Source organism: Camelus ferus, chromosome 18 (genome assembly GCF_009834535.1).
Source record: "Camelus ferus isolate YT-003-E chromosome 18, BCGSAC_Cfer_1.0, whole genome shotgun sequence".
NCBI classification, from domain to species: domain Eukaryota; kingdom Metazoa; phylum Chordata; class Mammalia; order Artiodactyla; family Camelidae; genus Camelus; species Camelus ferus.
This window is the reverse complement of record NC_045713.1, coordinates 34,574,370-34,591,972: the sequence shown is the minus strand read 5'-3', so window position 1 is coordinate 34,591,972 and position 17,603 is coordinate 34,574,370. Positions and strand designations below refer to the sequence as shown.

Below are 17,603 nucleotides of genomic sequence, written 5' to 3'. Positions count from 1 at the left end.
TTCTCCTGGCACCAGCCTTGTTACATCGGTCCTACCTCCAGACCTGTGAGGCCCTACGTGATCTGGCCTCCATCTGCTGCTCCAGCCTCACCCAATACCACCTCCTCCCCGCTCGCACTTCCTGTGTCTTTGTCAAACGTACCAAGTTCCTTCCTGCCTCACGTGTGGCATGCCCTCAACATCCTGCCTAGAATGTTCTTCCCCAGCTTTTCACCTTTTTTTTATTTTGTCATTCAGATCTAAATCTAGATGGCACACCTTCAGGGAAGCTTTCCATGCCCAGCCATTTATGCCACAATAACTACCTTCTCCACCCGACACATCCCTATTTTATTTTTTCCCTTAGCATTTACCGTCTCAAATGATCTTGTTGATTTCTCTGATCGCTTGGTGATTGTCTGCAGGAGAAATGAGACTGGCACGCTTGCTCACTGCTGTATCCTAGCGCACAGAAGAGAACACAGCATTTGTTGATGCTGAATAAGATTTCTGAATGAAGGAGTGTACGCGCTTGGATAGTGATGCAGGGAGGAAGGGGAGGTGTGGTCAAGCTTGCTGAGCGTTGCCCACACAAAGCTCCAGCACCAGAGTTCTGCCTTCCCCAGCAGCAAGTAGCTAAAGAGGTGCTTCACCCCTGGGGTGAAGTATTCCCAGTGAGTTTAGCTTCAGGGTTGGGATGGGGAGTCCGGTTTTAGAATATGGAGAATCTTGAGGGCTGGGAGAGGGTGGGAGGAAGTGTTCTGGCCTTTTTCCATATTTCTTGCTGGTCCTTTTATAGCCCCTATGGCCCCACCTGGCTGACCTGTGCCCTACCGGGTGGGCACTGAACAGGCATGGGTGGAAGTTTCTTGTTAAGCTGCCATTTTAAATTAAAGCTCCAAATGGACTGGCTGGATCTAAGCTGTCATGGACACCCACTCCATAAATTACTGGTATCAGGGGGCAATTAGATGCTGCCCCAGTTGGATTCTGTGCTCTGGGGACCCCAGCGGCCAACTGAAGACATTAATGTCCCATTAATGAGATGGATGCCTGGTGGCTGGTCTCTCGCTGTTTATCAGCCTGCCGTTGGGTAACTGGGCACTTGTGGCAGTGACAAATGTTGGTCACTCCGTGGCTAGTGATTTGTGAGGGTTTCTGCTCTAGCTCTGGTACCCTTTGTGTGGGAACCACCCAGATCTCTGGCAGAGTAACAGCATGTGATGCAGGGAGCCCTGAGACATGTATTTTGAATTTTTTTTCTAAAACCTTAGTTTTAAGGCAAATGGTGTAAAATTGGGTAAGAAGGAAGGAATGAACTGCAGGGCCACCCTGGGGGCTACTGAGAATCTCTGTTGGGCTGGCACAGTTCTGGGGTTTGCACCGTGCCTGACTCCCAGCAGGCACCAGTGTCATTGACCAGCTCAGACAGTAGTGACTTGGGGAAAAGATGCCACTTCTCCAGGAGGCAGCCACTGAGGTCCTGCCATAACCGAGGTGCGGGAGGGGCAGCAGTGAACCGGACAGATCAGACCTTTGGTGTCGTGGAATTGCAGTCTAGTGGGGCAGCCAGCCAATGAATGAGGACATAAACAAGCAAAAACTTTCCAGTTAATGACAAGTATTATAAAGAAAATAAAACTTCAAACTTCATTTGTGATTCCTGAGAACTTGAGAGGCTAGTGGGGACATTTGGCGGGGGCGGGGGGGGTGATTAGGTTTGTTTGCTTGTTTAAAATGGAGCTCCTGGGGATTGAACCCTGGGGATATACCCTCCCCCCTCCCTCCCCCAGAAATGACTTTTAATGAAACAATTCAAGAAGGCTTTTCTAATGAGATAACTTTAGAGTTGAAACTTGTAAAACCAGTGGTGGGGAGATCTAGAACATTCTCAGATCATCTAGTAGGAGAGCACGTGCAAAGGCCCTGAGGCTTGTGGAAGGCGCTTGGCACACTCAAGGAGCAGCAAGCCCAGTGTGGCCAATAAACAAGAGGAAAATAGTGGGAGGAAGTTCTCAGAGGAGACAGGGAACAGATCACAAGGGGTCTCACAGGCCCTGGAAAGAAGTTAAATTGCATTTTAGGTGCAGAGGGGAGCCTTGGTGGGTTTGAAGCAAAGGAGCAGTATATTGAGCTTGAACTTCAACAGTACTTAAATTTGAGTAGTGGGTGACTTTGTGGTGAATGGCAGCAGACTCCCACAGTGAGGCTGGGTGAGAAGGTCCTGAAGGCCACAGAGGAAGTGACAGCAGCAGGGCTCCCTCTCAGGCAGCCCCACTTCCCCTCGTGTCTGGAGGCAGCAGCTGACTCTCGCCTCCCCTCCTCGGTTTAGAAACAAATTCAGGTTTCCCACTATCAGCCGCTCTGCATCTCTTTGGCCCAGGTTGTCTTCATTTTAGAAATCAGACTTAGGAGAATTATTCACTCCCTTCCTTTGAGGGATCCAAGGATGATATTCTGGAGTGTCCCCACAGCTGCTTGACTGGTCAAAACCCCCTTCCTTAGGTAGGACCCCAAAGTGGTTTTGTGAGCATTAAATCTATTTATCCATGTGCTTGGCCCCAACCATTCCTGACGTAGATGCATGATGGATGGATGGGTAGGTCAGTAGGGAGATAGAATGGACAGATAGATATTGAGCACCTACTATGTGCTCAGCACTGTTTTAGGCACTGGAGACATATCGGTGGACAAGCCAGATGTAGTCCCTGCCTTCGTGGAGTCGACAGTCTTGAGCTGCAGGGAGAAACACGTAAAGTAGAAGGTGTGGTACTGGGCAAAAATAAAGAAAGAAATAAAAAGCTACAGTGGGCAGTTACACATCGGGGCACCTCCCAACTAGAGGTGACGCCTGGGCTGAGAGCTGGATGACCAGCCGACCAGGAGGAGGGGAGGGTAGAAGAGTGACCAAGAGAGGGCCAGGCCAGGCTGCGGGATCAGGGGCAGAGGCGCCGAGAGTGCTCCAGGGTGGCCTGGAGCAGGGTGGGTGGAGGGCAGGCAGAGGGATGGAGATAAGGCTGGAGTCCATCCAGGGTGGGCCAGACCGCGCAGGATCTGGGGAGAGAATGGACTCATGAACGATGAGAAGGGGCTTGGAAGAACTGAACGGAGTGAGGTAGCAAAGTTGGGTTTCTCTACAAAAATGTCTAAGACTTGGAGGCCTGGTTCAAGTCCTGCCCACTCATTCATTTATCTCCTCCACTAACAGTGTTGTTTTAATTTCAACTGGGTTCCAGCTGCTGTGCTAGGCCCCAGAGGTCTTCAAGGAGGAGCCAGTCACTGCTGAGGCGCAGGGAGGCAGAAAAAGCCAAGATCTCACGAGTCTGGGAGGGACGGCGGCCTCTGTCCCAGCATGGCTCCCCTCGCTGCCCTTTGGACAGCTTCTCTGTGCCAGTCTTGGCTCTGGCCTAAAGACAGGAGCTTAAAGCCGGCTGTGAGCCTGTGAACATGCATGTATAACTAACCACCCCGGGTAGGTGGTAGGCACTCGGCACATAGGTGTTGGATGAATGAATGAATGCATGAATGAGTGTGTGAGTGGATGAATGAATGAGTGAAGGGGAGGCAATATATAGAAGAGTGAGTAAGAACCCAGCCTCCGGGGTCGGGCCTCCCGGGTCCCCCTCGCTGAGCCATCCGACTGCTCTGAGCCGTGTGTGAAGTAAGGCTTCTGTCAAGGGTGCCCCCGTGAAGGAGTTGGGAATGGTAAGCAAATCAGTGCATCCAAGCGCTTAGCCTTAGGCCCGGCGCACTGTGAGCTCTCAGTAAATATTAGCCATGGGGCCTTGTGTCCTGGGTGAAGAATGGACATAATAACTCAAGGCAGGAACAACGAGAAAGTCAACCAGCTCGTGTGTGCACTGCGCATGTGACGTCTTCTCAGGGTGTAGACGTGTGGACCCACACCTGCACCCGACCTGCGCACACACACACACACACACCCCCACAGACGCTGGTCGTGAAACGGTCTCAGAGTGTACTTATCACCTGCTACCAGGCCCCCACACGCTGTGTCTTCAGAACATTAACTTAAACCTCCTGGGGAGGGAAGACCCCCCCCCCCCGATTTAATCTGACTTGAATGAGCAGCAGAGCTCAGTATCAGGGATCTACGTAGTTAATTCGTTTTTCTTGCCAAGTCACTCACACGTCCATTCGACAAGTGATTGATGGAGCGCTGACTGTGTGGCAGGCGTGGTGCTGGGCACCGGGAATCAGCAGGGGACCAGCCACGGGGATTTGAGCACCGAGAGGACACTTCACCAGGTCTTTCTGGTTACTGGCTGGAGTAGAAATTGCTGGCAGCAAAGGGGGAAGGAGGGAAGCCAAGAGGAGGTTTCTGGTGGGTCCAAGCCATACACCCACCCCGCTGGCTGGCAGGAAGGCTGGGTCGTACCACCATCTTCCAGCCACAGGGCCCAGCTCACAAAGCTTTAGGGAAGCCAAAGCTATCTGAACATTGGAGCTCCTGCAAATGCTAAGCCATGCTGAGGGACCCTTCCTTTTCCTAGGGCAGCTCCACAACCTGGGCTCCTCTCTTGTTCAGAACAATTACAGTAAAAGGAGGCACGTGACCTGCAAAACTAATGACCAAAGTGGGAACCAGCCATACCTGTTGAGAGGCAGGGTGTAGGTCTCCTTGGAATGGCCTGCAGATGGGCGTTCATTCATTCCATGCACATTGTTTTTCCAAAGCACATACTACATACCGGGAACTGCAGGCCCAAAGGTTTAGTGAAATGAACCCTGGGCGTCGTAATCTTTCAAGTTCAAATCCCAGATCTTCTGCTTACTGCCTGTCCAGCATTAAGTGACTGAGCAAGTAACTTAATTGGAGCCTCAGTTTCCTCATCTGTAAAATGGGTGTATGCAGCCCAAACAGCAGGGTCCTAGGCGTTCCTGGGACCCAGCACCCTCGTTCAGTTCCAGCAATTTCAGGCCTCTTTCCTCTGTTTCAGGTTGGCACTGAGTGGGATGCCAAGGAGCGGCTCTTCCGCAACTTTGGGGGTCTCCTGGGGCCCATGGACGAGCCGGTGGGCATGCAGAAATGGGGGAAGGGCCCCAACGTGACCGTGACCATCATCTGGGTGGATCCTGTCAACATCATCGCAGCCACCTACGACATCCTGATTGAGTCCACTGCCGAATTCACCCACTACAAGCCTCCTTTGAACTTGCCCCTGAGGCCCGGGGTCTGGACAGTGAAAATTCTCCACCACTGGGTGCCAGTCGCAGAAACCAAGTTCCTCGTCGCGCCTCTGACCTTCTCAAACAGGCAGCCCATCAAGCCAGGTGAGTATGCCCAGTGTCTCCACAGGGTGAATATTCCATCCCTGGAGCCTCGTGGGTCCTTCACCTGGGCAGGCGGTGCTGCTCAGAGCTGGGGCATGTGGACCAAGTTCGAGAACAGTGCTCTCTGCTCTCGGGACTTTTTTGCCTGCTCATTTGTCATGGAGAACCTTCTAACTTTCTTCCTGTCCCTGCACACTGAGTGATGTCCTCTGTCTCTATATTAGATACCTGTGCGTCAGACGCTCTCCCACTGGACTTCCAGAAGGCCCTGATCATATTTAGGACAGATGGGAAGTAAACCCAGGCTGGTACAGAGTTTCAACAAATCTTATTCACTTTTTAAAAAGAAATCACTATAATAGGAATCCTGTTCATCAAAACCAGGATAGACTAGGTAAAAAGCCATCTCACATGCTAGTGGAAAATATTTGCCACACATTCAAAAAAAGTACTCATATTCAGAATATACAAAGGGATCTCAGATTCAGAAATCCCATAAATCAGAGCAAACTTTAAGCCACAGGACAAATCCAGCCCAGTCCCTGTTTTTGTAAAGAAAGTTTCATTGAAACACAGTCACAGTCATTCATTCATTTACATATTGAGTCTGAGGCCACAACAGCAGCGTCTAGTAGTTGCTCACAGAACCAAAAGCACTTACGGTCTGGTCCTTTATAGAAAAGATTGCCAATCTCTGATATTTAAAAAGAAAAAGAGGGAGAGCATAAATGGCCCCCACACCTAAAAAAAGATGCTCCACCTCATTATTCATTATTCAAGTGAGACAAAGGCAAATTAAAAGCAAAAAGAGATGCTCCTTCACATCCATCATGTTGGGAGACGTGTTTGAAGGTGAGACAGCATCACCTGATGGTCAGGTTGCAGAAGGATGACCCTTGGTCTAGCGCTCGTGGGAGAACGAAGGCATAAAATGAGTTTGGAAAACGGTTTAGCTTTTCCAGGGGGAGATGAACGCATACACAACCCTGGCACACGGAAATTCCACCCCGAGGTCCGGGCCCTAGGAACTTGCGTGGAAATACAGCACAGCTGTTCACAGTAGCGCCAAGCCGAACGTCCAGCGTTCGATGGACAAGCGGTGTGGTCTGTTCAGACAGCGGAGTTCTGTGCAGCAGGGCGCATCAGCACAGCAGCGCTGCATCCGTGTGCAGATCTAGATGGGTCTCTAAAACCTCACGTTGAGGGGGAAATGTCATAATTACGGTGCATGGATTTAAAGTCCAAACACAAGCCGGGCCAACAATGTACTATTTCAGGATTCACATGTCAGTGGAAAGCTGTGAAGACATGAAGAGAATTATCAGCACGGGTTTCAGGATGGTGATTTCCATGGGGTGTGAGGGGATAGGGAGAGAGACGGCAGACTCTAGCATGCCTGCCTTTTTTCTTTATTTTTTTTAATCCAAAAATATTTATTTTATTTTTCTATTTCCTCCTCTCCTCTTTCTTTTATCACAGGCAGCATCTTCCTCCCTGTTCAGTCTTACCTCCAGGAGGGACCACTGCCAAGAGTTTGGCGTGCATCCTTCTAAAGGTTTCTCACTGCTTTTAAAGTATTAACATAATCACACAACAAAAATCACAAAGACAAGATGGTATACTTTGTGTGAAACTTGATTTTTTTCTCTTTCCAAGTCAGTGTATATGAAGTTACTAGCTGCCTGCTATTCCACTGGGTTAAGGACCCAGAACCTATCTGTCCCCTCCTTCGTGGACACATAGCTTCTTTTGTTGTTGTTGTAACAGAGAAGGCTGCAGAGAAGATTGTTGAACCTAACATAGTATGTGGCCATGAAGATACATCCATAAAACAGATTCCTAGAAAACAGGATTTCCAGGTCTCTCAGTGTTTGAAATTATTCATTTCCATTTAACAGATCACAAACCCAGAAGCCAGAAACTCATTACAGCCCCTGTTAGCTAAAAAGAGCTCTGGGCTGTGCCATTTAGCCAGTGACACCAGGAGAGGAGGACACAGATATGGGGGAACAGGGAGTCCTGGAATTCTCAGACAGGAGTGTTGATGTGACTTCTGTCGACTTCTGCAAAGTTTCTATGCTGAGCAAACAGAAAGACGTGGACCTTATGGACGTCTGCTGCTCCACTCCCCCATGAAACAGGCAAAAGACAGCCCCTCCAGGACCAGCCAGGCCAGAGCCCCCCATTTAGGGTCCTCAAGTGTCCCCCTGGTTAGGTTCACATCCTTAGCATCCCTAAGGGTTCCCAAAGCCAGACATGGAGGAGAGGTCCCTCTTAGCCTCAGATACACCTGTTGGACAGCACAACAGTGGCCCTGAATCCATCCCCATCCCAGTAAAATAGCGCCAGGGCCATTCACGGGGTCCTGATTTCTCCAGTCTTTTTCTCCTGGGGTTTCTGAGGACAGCAAGGCTCTTCCCGCCCATGCCCAGAATGAGCCACTGGGCGCAGCCCCCATCCCCCACCACTATCCGTCGTCGGTAATCGTATCTGTTAACGATGTTCCAGTGACAGCGAACACGAAGGTGGGAGCAATGCAATTTGTAAAATGATTCATCAAGAGTAATTTGCTATTGATGCATCCCTGGTAATCTCAAGAAATCTGATGAGGTGGAATTGAGGAAAATTTAATTACAGAGGCGAGCGTCGCGGGCTGATGCAGTAACAGCGTTTCCCACATTAACCTCGTTTTTCATAAGGGTTTTCTGCATCAACCACAATATTTGGTTCCCGGTGTTCAAATATTTGTTAATTGTTCCTTTCACTTTGCATGTCCTGCCTTTTCTCAGTTTGGGTGTCTCCCGGCTCCCTGGCTTCTCCTCTCAGCAGAGATGGAGACATTGAGAGGCTGTGGTCGGGAAATCAGAACGTGCTGGGAAGAGACTTGCTGGTCTCGTGAAAAATGACACAGGAGCTGCCCCCACCAGGCTGGGCACCAGGGAGAGGTGGGCCAGGGCCGATTTACAAACACAGCCCCAACTCACCTGGAGGAGGGAAGCTCTGATAGATATAGCAGGACAGGACGGGTGCTCCGTGCACGCAGCTCTGCTGGCTCCCATCTGTCCCCCTCCGAACCACAGAGCCCAGCCCCTCAGCCTCCTGGGGCATTGGGAACCGAAGGGATGACTTTCTGGTCTGTGTCAGTCAAGGCATATTTGTAATTCAACTAGTTTTCTCATCGCTTTTATAAGGGAAGACATAAATACGGTCTTTCTTCCTCACTCAGGAACACACATATTAGGAAATAACCTGCTGATTATCCAGGCTCTCCTAGTTGCCACGGAGGGTGACAGCCACCGCCAAGCAGACAGGAAGCATTGTCATCTGAATGCTCCATCGTCTTATAAGGAGCTTTCTTCTAATCCTGGTGATCTCGGCTGTAGCAAAACCTGATTTGGTCACACACAACTCACCAGTCTTTTTTTTTTTAAACTTTATGGAGAATATTAATACAGCAAGCACAGCCCTAAACGCTTTACAGGTGTCACCTCATTTATTCACCTTTATGCAAAAAAGCATGGTTCTTACACACATTTATAGCCAGTCTTTAAAAAAAAAAAAAAAGATATTCTTGTATTTGGCAGTGAGATAAGCAATAAGTAGGAACTTTAAGCTTCTTTCCTTCAGCCCCACGGTCTACACTTCCTGCTTCCCCGCCTGTAAGCCTGGGGAGGAGTCACTGTCTCTCTCCTTCATACTTTACTGTTTACAAAGCATGTGAACTTCTACTTGGGCCTCTTGCCAGCCCTGGGAGTCTAATTACTGCAAGGATGAGAATCCCCATTTTTCAGATGGAAAAACCAAGTCTACAAAAGATTGACTGCCCAGTGGAAAAACTTAAAATAAAATAAAATAAAGAACAAAACCATTGTGTTAGGTTCCAGCTGCTGAATGAAACTGTGAGTAGAGTGTCACAGTGCCAAGTGCTGGAGTCAGCCAGTCCTGGATTTAACTCCAGATCTGTCTCCAAACTATAGTTACTTCTGTTTCCTCATCTGTTAAATGGGGATGATAAAACAGCCCTACTGCGTGTGTGTGTGTGTGCGCATGTGTGTGTATTGTGCACGAATAATACCAACAATAATAACTCTAGCTAAACTTTTCTGACTACTTGCTAGATGCCCCCGTAATGCCTCATGTGAGTCAGCACATGTAATCATCACAAACAAAGCTCTGAGGAAGGTACTAGTGCTCCACCCATTTTATCGAGGAAACTGAGGCTCTGAAGTCAGAAGTTACGCACCTGGTATGTGGGACATGGGGGTTGACACCCAGACAGCCAGACTGCCGTCCCTGTGCTTTTGCATGAAACCCTGGTGCTCAGCCAGGCAGAGCTGTCGTGAGAGCCACTGGGCTCCCCACCCCACCCCACTCTGCTCCAAGGACTCCTTGCTGTGGTCCATCACGCACCATGTCTTGGACCAAAGCAGAAACCCATGGCTTATACAGAGTTCACGGTGGGCGTTCAGCACCCAAGATCCAGGCTCCTCACCAGGCTTTGAGGTCCACAGAGCCAGGTGCAAACCCTGGGTCCCTCTCTCATTACCTGTGTGATTTGGGGAAAGGTGCCTAATGAGGCTCCGTGCCCTCTGCTCCCAATCCCCGGAATTCTCTTCCTCAGGATCTGCATGTGGCTTCTTCCTTCACATCGTTGCTCAGCACTCAGCTCAGATGTCAGCTGTGCAGAGAGGTCTCCCCTGCCTACCCTATCTAACATAAACACCCTCGTCACTCTCTAACCCAGAGGTCAGCAAGCTTTTACTGTCAAGGGCCAGATAGTACATTTTTCAGCTTTGTGGGCCAGATACAATCTCTGTCTCAACTACTCAGCTGTGCTGTTGTAACACAAAAGCAGCCAGAGAAAATAAGTATACAAATGGGCATAGCCATGTTCCAATAAAACTTTATTTACAACAACAGGTGGTGGGCCAGATCTGATCCAAGGGCAGGAGTTTATGAAACCCCTGCTCTAACTTAATACACCCCATTTTTTCCCTTCATGACACATCAGTTTTTGGAACGACCTTATTTATTTTTTTATTGTTTTACTGTTATTTACTGGGTTTTTTTGTTTTGCTGTTTCTTTTTTTATTGTCATCATTCCTCCTCCACTGGACTGCATTCTTCCTGCCATCTGGTTTGCTCCAGCACAGAATAGAGCCTAGCACTTAATAAGTCTTTATCAAATAAATAAATGAATGAATGCCTTGCAGATAATAGATGTTTAGTAAATATGTGTTGGATGAATGTGTCTGGACTATAGAAGGGGCTCCAGAAAAACGTGCTGAATGAATAGACGATTGGACCTCCCCCCGCACAAAGTGGGCTCATAACTGTAGGAAGGCAGGCTCAGTTTCTCTGTCTGTACAATGGGACTGCTGAAAACTTCCTCGTGAGATTGTCCGGTGAATTGAGTGGTGCTGCGCGTTGCCCAGTGTGGCGCCAGGCACACAGCAGGTGTCTGGTTGGTGGCTCTTCTCACGATGTCCTTGTTCCCTTTGGCTTTCAGAGGAAGCACTGAGGCTGCACAATGGGCCCCTCCGCAGCGCCTACATGGAGCAGAGCTTCCAGAGCCTGAACCCCGTCCTCAGCCTGCCCATCAGCCCCGCCCAGGTGGAGCAGGCCCGGCGGAATGCGGCGTCTGCCGGCGCGGCGCTGGAGCACTGGCTGGACTCACTGGTGGGCGGGATGTGGACCACCATGGACATCTGTGCCACGGGCCCCAGCGCCTGCCCGGTCATGCAGACCTGCAGCCAGACGGCCTGGAGCTCCTTCAGCCCCGACCCCAAGTCAGAGCTAGGGGCGGTCAAACCCGACGGCCGGCTCAGGTAGCACTGGGCACGTGGGGGCCCCAGCAGATCTCAGAGGGAAAGCAGCCAGGGGGCCAGTGGGACCCGGACCCTGGCCTCCTAGCCCCGGGGGTGCCTTTTGTGAGAGGGGCTCTCCTGCTGGTCATAGGATGGTGGAGAAGAAGGGTTTGGCGGCCAAGCAGGTCCTGCCAATGACCTGCATTTGGCAGACCGGCTACTGGGGGCGTGGCTGGCCCAGTCCCAGCACCGCGGTGGTCTTACCTCTTCTGGTTGATCCTCAAGTCCTACAGGTTCCTTGTCTTCCCCTTCCGTAACCCGACCCCCCAGACGAGTGATTCACAAACTTTAATTTTGAGCAGCAGAGCTTTGTTTACTAAGGCACGGGCGGAAGTTCAAGGTGCAGATAAAATTCAGGCTGCTCTGGCTGAAGCTGAGCGGGAGGTTCTTCCTCAGAGCTCAGCCCACACGGTGGTCTCCTTGCCAAGGGCGTCTCCTAAGGTACCTCTTTAGAACCCAAGGGCTCTGCAAAAACCTAGTTTGCGAAGCACTGCCCAGACGCCGGGCTTGATCTCCAGCCCTGCCCTTCGGCTCACTTTCCTGCTCCTCTGGGCGGGCAAGCCCTCGTGCCAGCCCTGAAATGACAGGTGGTGAAAGTCACGCTCGTGGACCCATCCGCAGGGAGGGAGCGGGCTCCGGCGGAGAGGCCAGGATGTGGGGCGGTCCCAGGCTTCCCACCAGCTCTTCTTGGGCTCAGTCATCCTCCTCCTTAGTAACTAGATGAGCAGGAGAGCCTTCTGATGTGCCATGGCCAAGGTCCACTCCAAGTGTGACTGCCAGACGTCCTGGGCTCCAGGCCACCCCCTCCTTCGAGGTAGAAACGCAGTGATGCTTTTGATCAGGAGTGTCAAGCCCCCCAGCCATTCCTGGGCCGGGAGACCAAGACCATGGCCCCTCTGGTCCTTGACAGTGGGAACTTTGGGGACCATGACCGTGAAACTCATAGAGATGGCTGGGAGCAGAACTCCTGAGCTGGACAGCACAGCAGTCGTCACCCGCCTGAGCCCTGCGTTCTGAGGCCAGGCGCGCCGAGCCTTTGAGAATCGCGCACTTGGTGCTGCTGGGAGCGACCAGACCACATGGAACAGACTCCACAGCCAGGAAAAAGCATTTCAGATTTGGTTTTTAAGTTCAGCCCTTCCTTATCCGAGGTGCCAACAGGCCCATCTGACATGGGGCGTCCAAGTGGGACGCTTAAGCATCCGGTTGTTTAAAACCTAAAAGACAGTGTTATTCCGATTGCTTGAGTTACTCAAAACCCAAAGGGTTTCCTTGCCATGTGCCATCGGAGGGCCTCCCTGCTCACCCAGAGAGCCCCTCCCTGGGGGCCTCCTTCTCCACCCATCCCACCCTCCCCCAGAGGACAGGATTCCCTTGGAAAAGTCCCAGCCCTGGTCACACGCTGTCCTTCCCGTGGAGAGCAGGTCCTTGCAGGTTTGAAGGGACCACTGTCTGCTCCCAGTGCCCTGTCAGCTGTTGGCCCCGACGCACCCCACCCGCCCAGCAAGGCAGGATGTCCTGTGGGCCATGGAGGATATAGAGAAGGGACACTTCAGATATTTATTATTTATATGTTTTAGTCAATGACTAATTAGTAGGTGCTGTTTTTGCAGCTTGTCAATTATGTTATCTTACTAACTGAAGCTGCCTTTATTCACAAAAGGCCCCCCTTGCCCCGCCTTTCAGCTCCCTCCGCCCTCGTCCCCCAGTCCGTCGTGTCTGTCTCTTTCTGTCTTTCTCTCGCTCTGTCCGTTGCTCTGTATCTCTCTGTCTCTGTCTCTCTCTGTCCGCCCTACATTCTGCGTGTCCTCAGTGGAAAGCAGGGGTGTTGGACACCAAGAGGAGAAGGCTTCAACCAGCGCCCTCCACTGGCCGGAAGGGAGGGTGCCCTTGGGAACATTGGTGCCTCGCTTTTCCTCGTGCAGGGCGTGAGCCCCACCTAGCCCTCCAGGTCTCGAGGTGCTGGAGGTCCTGAGCCATCCCCACTGCCTGCCCCCAGCACAGGGACAGGGACACAACAAGCCGACCACTTGTGGAGGGAGACAGTGCCGGCTGCAGAGCTCGGGGTCCCCGCTCCCTCCATCGCTGCCCTCCCGCCGCCGGTCTAACCGTGGGCCTCCATGGACATGACAAGAGGACTGAGGGAGAGCAGCCTCCTTCCAAGGCCTGGAGGAGAAGAAATCTGTTTTAGGAAGAGGGTGGGTGGTCAGACCCGGCCAGGTCAGCCCAGGAGTGAGCCCGGCACTTCCAGGGGCCTCATTGTGGCTTTCTCAGGAAGCCCACGTGATCTCCACGTGGTTTTACAGGCTTTGTGGGGATGGAGAGGCCTGTGACTCAGCCTCCTGCCCCCAGCCTCTGCTTCTGGCCCGGGTCCCCGTGAGCCTGTGGCAGCTGCCTGGGGAGCCCCCTTCCACCCTCCTCGCTGAGCCCTGAGGACTCTGCGTTTGCCACGGTGTCATCTGAAGTGGCTTTGGGGTCTCAGTGCTGGCACGTCCCCGTGTGTGTTGTGAGCCTGCAGGCTCCTCGCTGGCCCCCGCCCCCTGACATTGCTGACTCCTGTTCCATCCGGGAACAGTGGAGAAACGGCAGGGCAGGCTTACTGCGGGGATGGTCCCCTCCCCTGGCCTGGGCGTCGCTTCCCCCACTCACCGCAAGGAGACTGGGAAGTGAATAGCCACATGGGATGTTCCTCGGTGTCGTCTGTTTTTGAAGCAGAGAATAACTTTGAAGATGCACATTTGGTTTAAAAATGGGCGGGGGGAGCCCAACAAAGCCCAGGATGATTTGAGCAGCGGTGATGTTTACCCAGGGGAAACAGTTTAACTCACATTTTTAATGTACCTGAGAATAATCTATTAGTTAGAGGCCAGTGGTCAGGCAGCCTTGAACTGTGGTTGCCTGAGGGTTTTAAAAGCCTGAGAACGTGGTGTCTGGAAACCTGTTACAGAAGCAGAGTGGCGGTGGGCTGAGTCCCTGACCAGGTCCCTGGGACCTCAGGAGGGCTTAGGGGCAGGGTGTGGGGGTCAGTCTGGGGAGAGAAGAGTGTGCTGAATAGGCTGCGACACTCTGTACAATTTCCCATCCACCCCTGTGACATCCAGGCACAAATCACGCTCGGGAGGCCACCTTCCCAAGCCCCGCTTCCCGGGCCACGTGCAAGGCCGCAGGTCCCTAAGGAAGACGAGACCAGTTCCTAGGACCGTCACAATTTAAGATGTGCACACACTTCACCCTTTTGAAAAAGTCTGTTCTAATCCGATCAGGAGTCATTCTGACTTCATTTGCCATTGTTAGTTTAACTTTTAAAATGCAATTGGAGTTTAGAAAAGACGTGCAAGCCCCACCAATAAAAAGCAGATCACAGCTCCCCTGGGCTGACGCCGGGTGGGGTGGGCCGTCTGGTTCTCCAGTTTGCAGGGACAAGGAGGACCCTGGCTGGAACCTTGATCTCTTTGCCAAAAAGGCACAGAGGAGAGGTGAGCAGTAGCTGTTAGGTGTGGTGCTGGAGCAAAGACCCCATTTACAGCCAAGTTCACAGGGGACTCAGGACACAAGCTCCCCCAGCAGCACCCAAGGGTGATAGGCTAGAAACAGCTCTTGGTAAAGGCCCACCAGATTGAAGCCACACCCAGTGGCTGGGGTCACAAATGTCTATGGGGTCCAGGACACTAGCACAGATGAGGGAAGCAGTTGGTAGAGGACAATAGGGAGCAGTGGGGACTGTGGTCTCCGGCGTGCTCATGACCCAGACGAAAAATGCAGCTGCTTCTCAGCTCCAGCCTGTCATTGCATGTGAGAATACAGGCGCAGTGCCGTGGAATCTTCTGGTAAGAGAAGCCCAAAATCCATCTTTTAATAGGATATCTGATTTGTAAATGTTGTCAATTTTTCTGTTTGTCTTGTTTTGTTTTTAACAGAATATAGGCAAAGAGAAACTTCACAGTTTAGTCCATGCACTGCCAGCAACCTCTGCTCTCAGGCGAGTTGGTTTAAAAGATTAGTTGTTGTCCTGGTGGAGGAGGGAAAAGCCGGCATTAAGAAGGGACAAAAACAGTAACTTCTACTGCACTCAGAAGGGAAGGGAGACCTCTTACTAATCATTCCCATCTCAAAGAAACGGTCTCCCAGAGGAGAGGTACCCCATGAAAGCTGGCTTGTTCAGCTCTTCTGGTCACGAGACAGTGTGTGTGGGAGGGAAGACAGAGGAGAATTTGGAGACCTCGGGAGCTGCCCCTTAGACATAAGAAGGTCCACATCAGCCCAGTCCCCACCTTCCAGAATTCCATCGTGGCAGGAGACGACCTCCAGGACAGGGTCCAAGGGGAGGGGGTGGCGTGTCCAGCAGCCCAGCTTTCTCCAAATGCCAGGTTTTAGCAGCCATCTTGCCACGTGCCTGGAAGCATCTTCGGAAGCCGTGCTCGCGGGCTGTCCTCTTCGCTTCTGCCTCACTTTCCTTACTTTGCCCATGGGTCTACCACCGGCGCTACCTCATGTGTCTGCTGAGATGTTTACCTGGGGTGGGGGGGTGGGATAAAGGTGTCCAAAATCTGCTTGAGCTGAATGTACAGTCTATGCAAATTCTCTGTCTTTCTCTCTCTCTGCCTCTCTGTCTTTCTGTCTCTCTCTCAGAAGTATAATTTTTTTTTACCTTGCAAACAAGATACTGTATAGATCCCTCTTAAGACTGAGGAGGGCTTTCATGCGCCACCTGTGTCTGCCCCTCCCGTTGTCTTTGGTTCTGTTCTTGCCAAGCCCCAAGCAGGGAGAAAGTGGCCCTCCCTTCCCCCTCCTCTTGGCTGGGAACCCTCCAACTGCCTCTGCCTACAGGAAAGCAAGTCTGCATTTGCCACCCCCATTCCTAACCGCATCCTCTCCATTGCTCATCCTCCTCTGACTCCCTTATCCCTCCCTCCCCACCCAAATAAAGCCTTAGGTTTCTCCTTTTTTGAAATGTGGCCTTAAAATTGTTTTCGGAAAGCTGACCGCCCTCTCCCTCCCATTTCCACCAACATCCGAGAAGACAGAGCATCTTGAAGCTTTCAGGGCACCTTCCTAAGAGGGGAGCTGCCGATCTGAAGTTTGCAGATGCGACAGAAATGGCTTACACGTGTCGTCTTTAAGAAAAATACTCTTATATGTTTCCTACGGGTGAAATGAAGGCTTGGGTGCTCATCGAAAACTCAGCCGACTCCCAGGCGCTCTCCTAGAGCCCGTCGCCGCCATCATGGTCTGGCTTCGTTACAGGCCGAGTGCTAACGTGGGCTTTCCATCCCTCCCCTCCCCCGAAGACTTGGTGACTTTCTATACTTCCTTCAAGGGTGAATCAGGAGAGTTTCTCAATTTCTCTCTCCGTCCTTCCTACCTGGAAAGTGATAGCATTAAATATTCCCAGCAGATGGGCCGTGTTCTCACTCTCCCTACTCTCAGAGTCCCTCCTTTACCCTGCCATCGCTCCAGGGCTGATGGAGGCCAAAGATAACCCCAGGGCTTTCATAGGAAATTCACTGGAATTGAGCGCAGTCGTCTTTGTCGCCCTTTCATCTTTTTTTCTTACATTATTATGTTGTCAGTAGCGTTTGGATATTTTTTTTTAGAGGCCTCACAGTAAGTTATTACCGTCCCCTTTGTTGTTTTTCAGAGACACGTGGTGATATAGTTTTTAAAAATAACTATTTTGTTATAGATCATAATATGCATAAAACTGTACAGAACTATTTTGTAATGTATTGATTTTAAAAAAGAGAATCTGTAAATAAAGTTTTAGAAAAAAAAAGAGAATTCAAACGGCACACACTGAAAGATGTAGATATTTTGCTATTTATTTAAAGGAGTATTTTAAGAGATATTGAACTATCTGAAATTGACCAGTAATCAAAGTTCCCATCATCCGAATGCTTTTCCTCGCGGTAGAATGTGATTCTCGAAACTATTGCACTACGCGCCCATTTTTGCACCTTTTCTGTCTTTTCATTTAGCAGAAAAACAACAACGAAATTGTGCCTTAGCTGTATTTTTTTGTCTAGGGGAGTCTGTTTCTGTCTGACAAAGCAAAAATTTTTGCAGAAAACAGTGGATGTATGAAATACTGTATCATACCAAAAACACTGCAGGTGTAGATACATGCTTTCTGTCATACTGTGTTTTCAGATGCAGAATTTTAAAATTAAAAAAAAAATGCCATCTTTATGGAAGAGTGGGTGTATGGCTTTTCGGTGATACCGTGCATCTCCCCTCTGCTCGGCACTGTCCTCGTGCTGAGACCACGGGCATAAACTGGGCCTCTCCTGGGAAACCTGATGTGTGCACACACTCCCTAATCAACCCTGCTGTCGTCTCTCTCAATCAGATTATCGCAACTCCCTCCTGTAAAAGATGCCCCTGGTTAAGGCAGAAGTGCGTGGTTTTAAACCCCTTGTTAAGTACAGGGTAGTGAGGAAGACTGCCATCTCAAGTGGCAAACATTTT

The 17,603-nt window shown here is 50.9% G+C and overlaps 1 protein-coding gene across 1 annotated transcript in view; it reads left to right on the top strand.

The window, feature by feature from the left end:
- The window catches only part of XYLT1 (xylosyltransferase 1), a 292,362-nt gene extending 275,038 nt beyond the window's left edge, over positions 1 to 17,324 (top strand). Inside the window, exons 11-12 of the mRNA XM_032460971.1 lie at positions 4,938 to 5,271; positions 10,781 to 17,324. Coding sequence (XP_032316862.1) covers positions 4,938 to 5,271; positions 10,781 to 11,103 — 657 coding nt within the window. The 3' untranslated portion in view covers positions 11,104 to 17,324. The remainder of the gene's footprint in view (positions 1 to 4,937; positions 5,272 to 10,780) is intronic.
- The last annotated feature ends 279 nt before the right edge of the window (positions 17,325 to 17,603 follow it).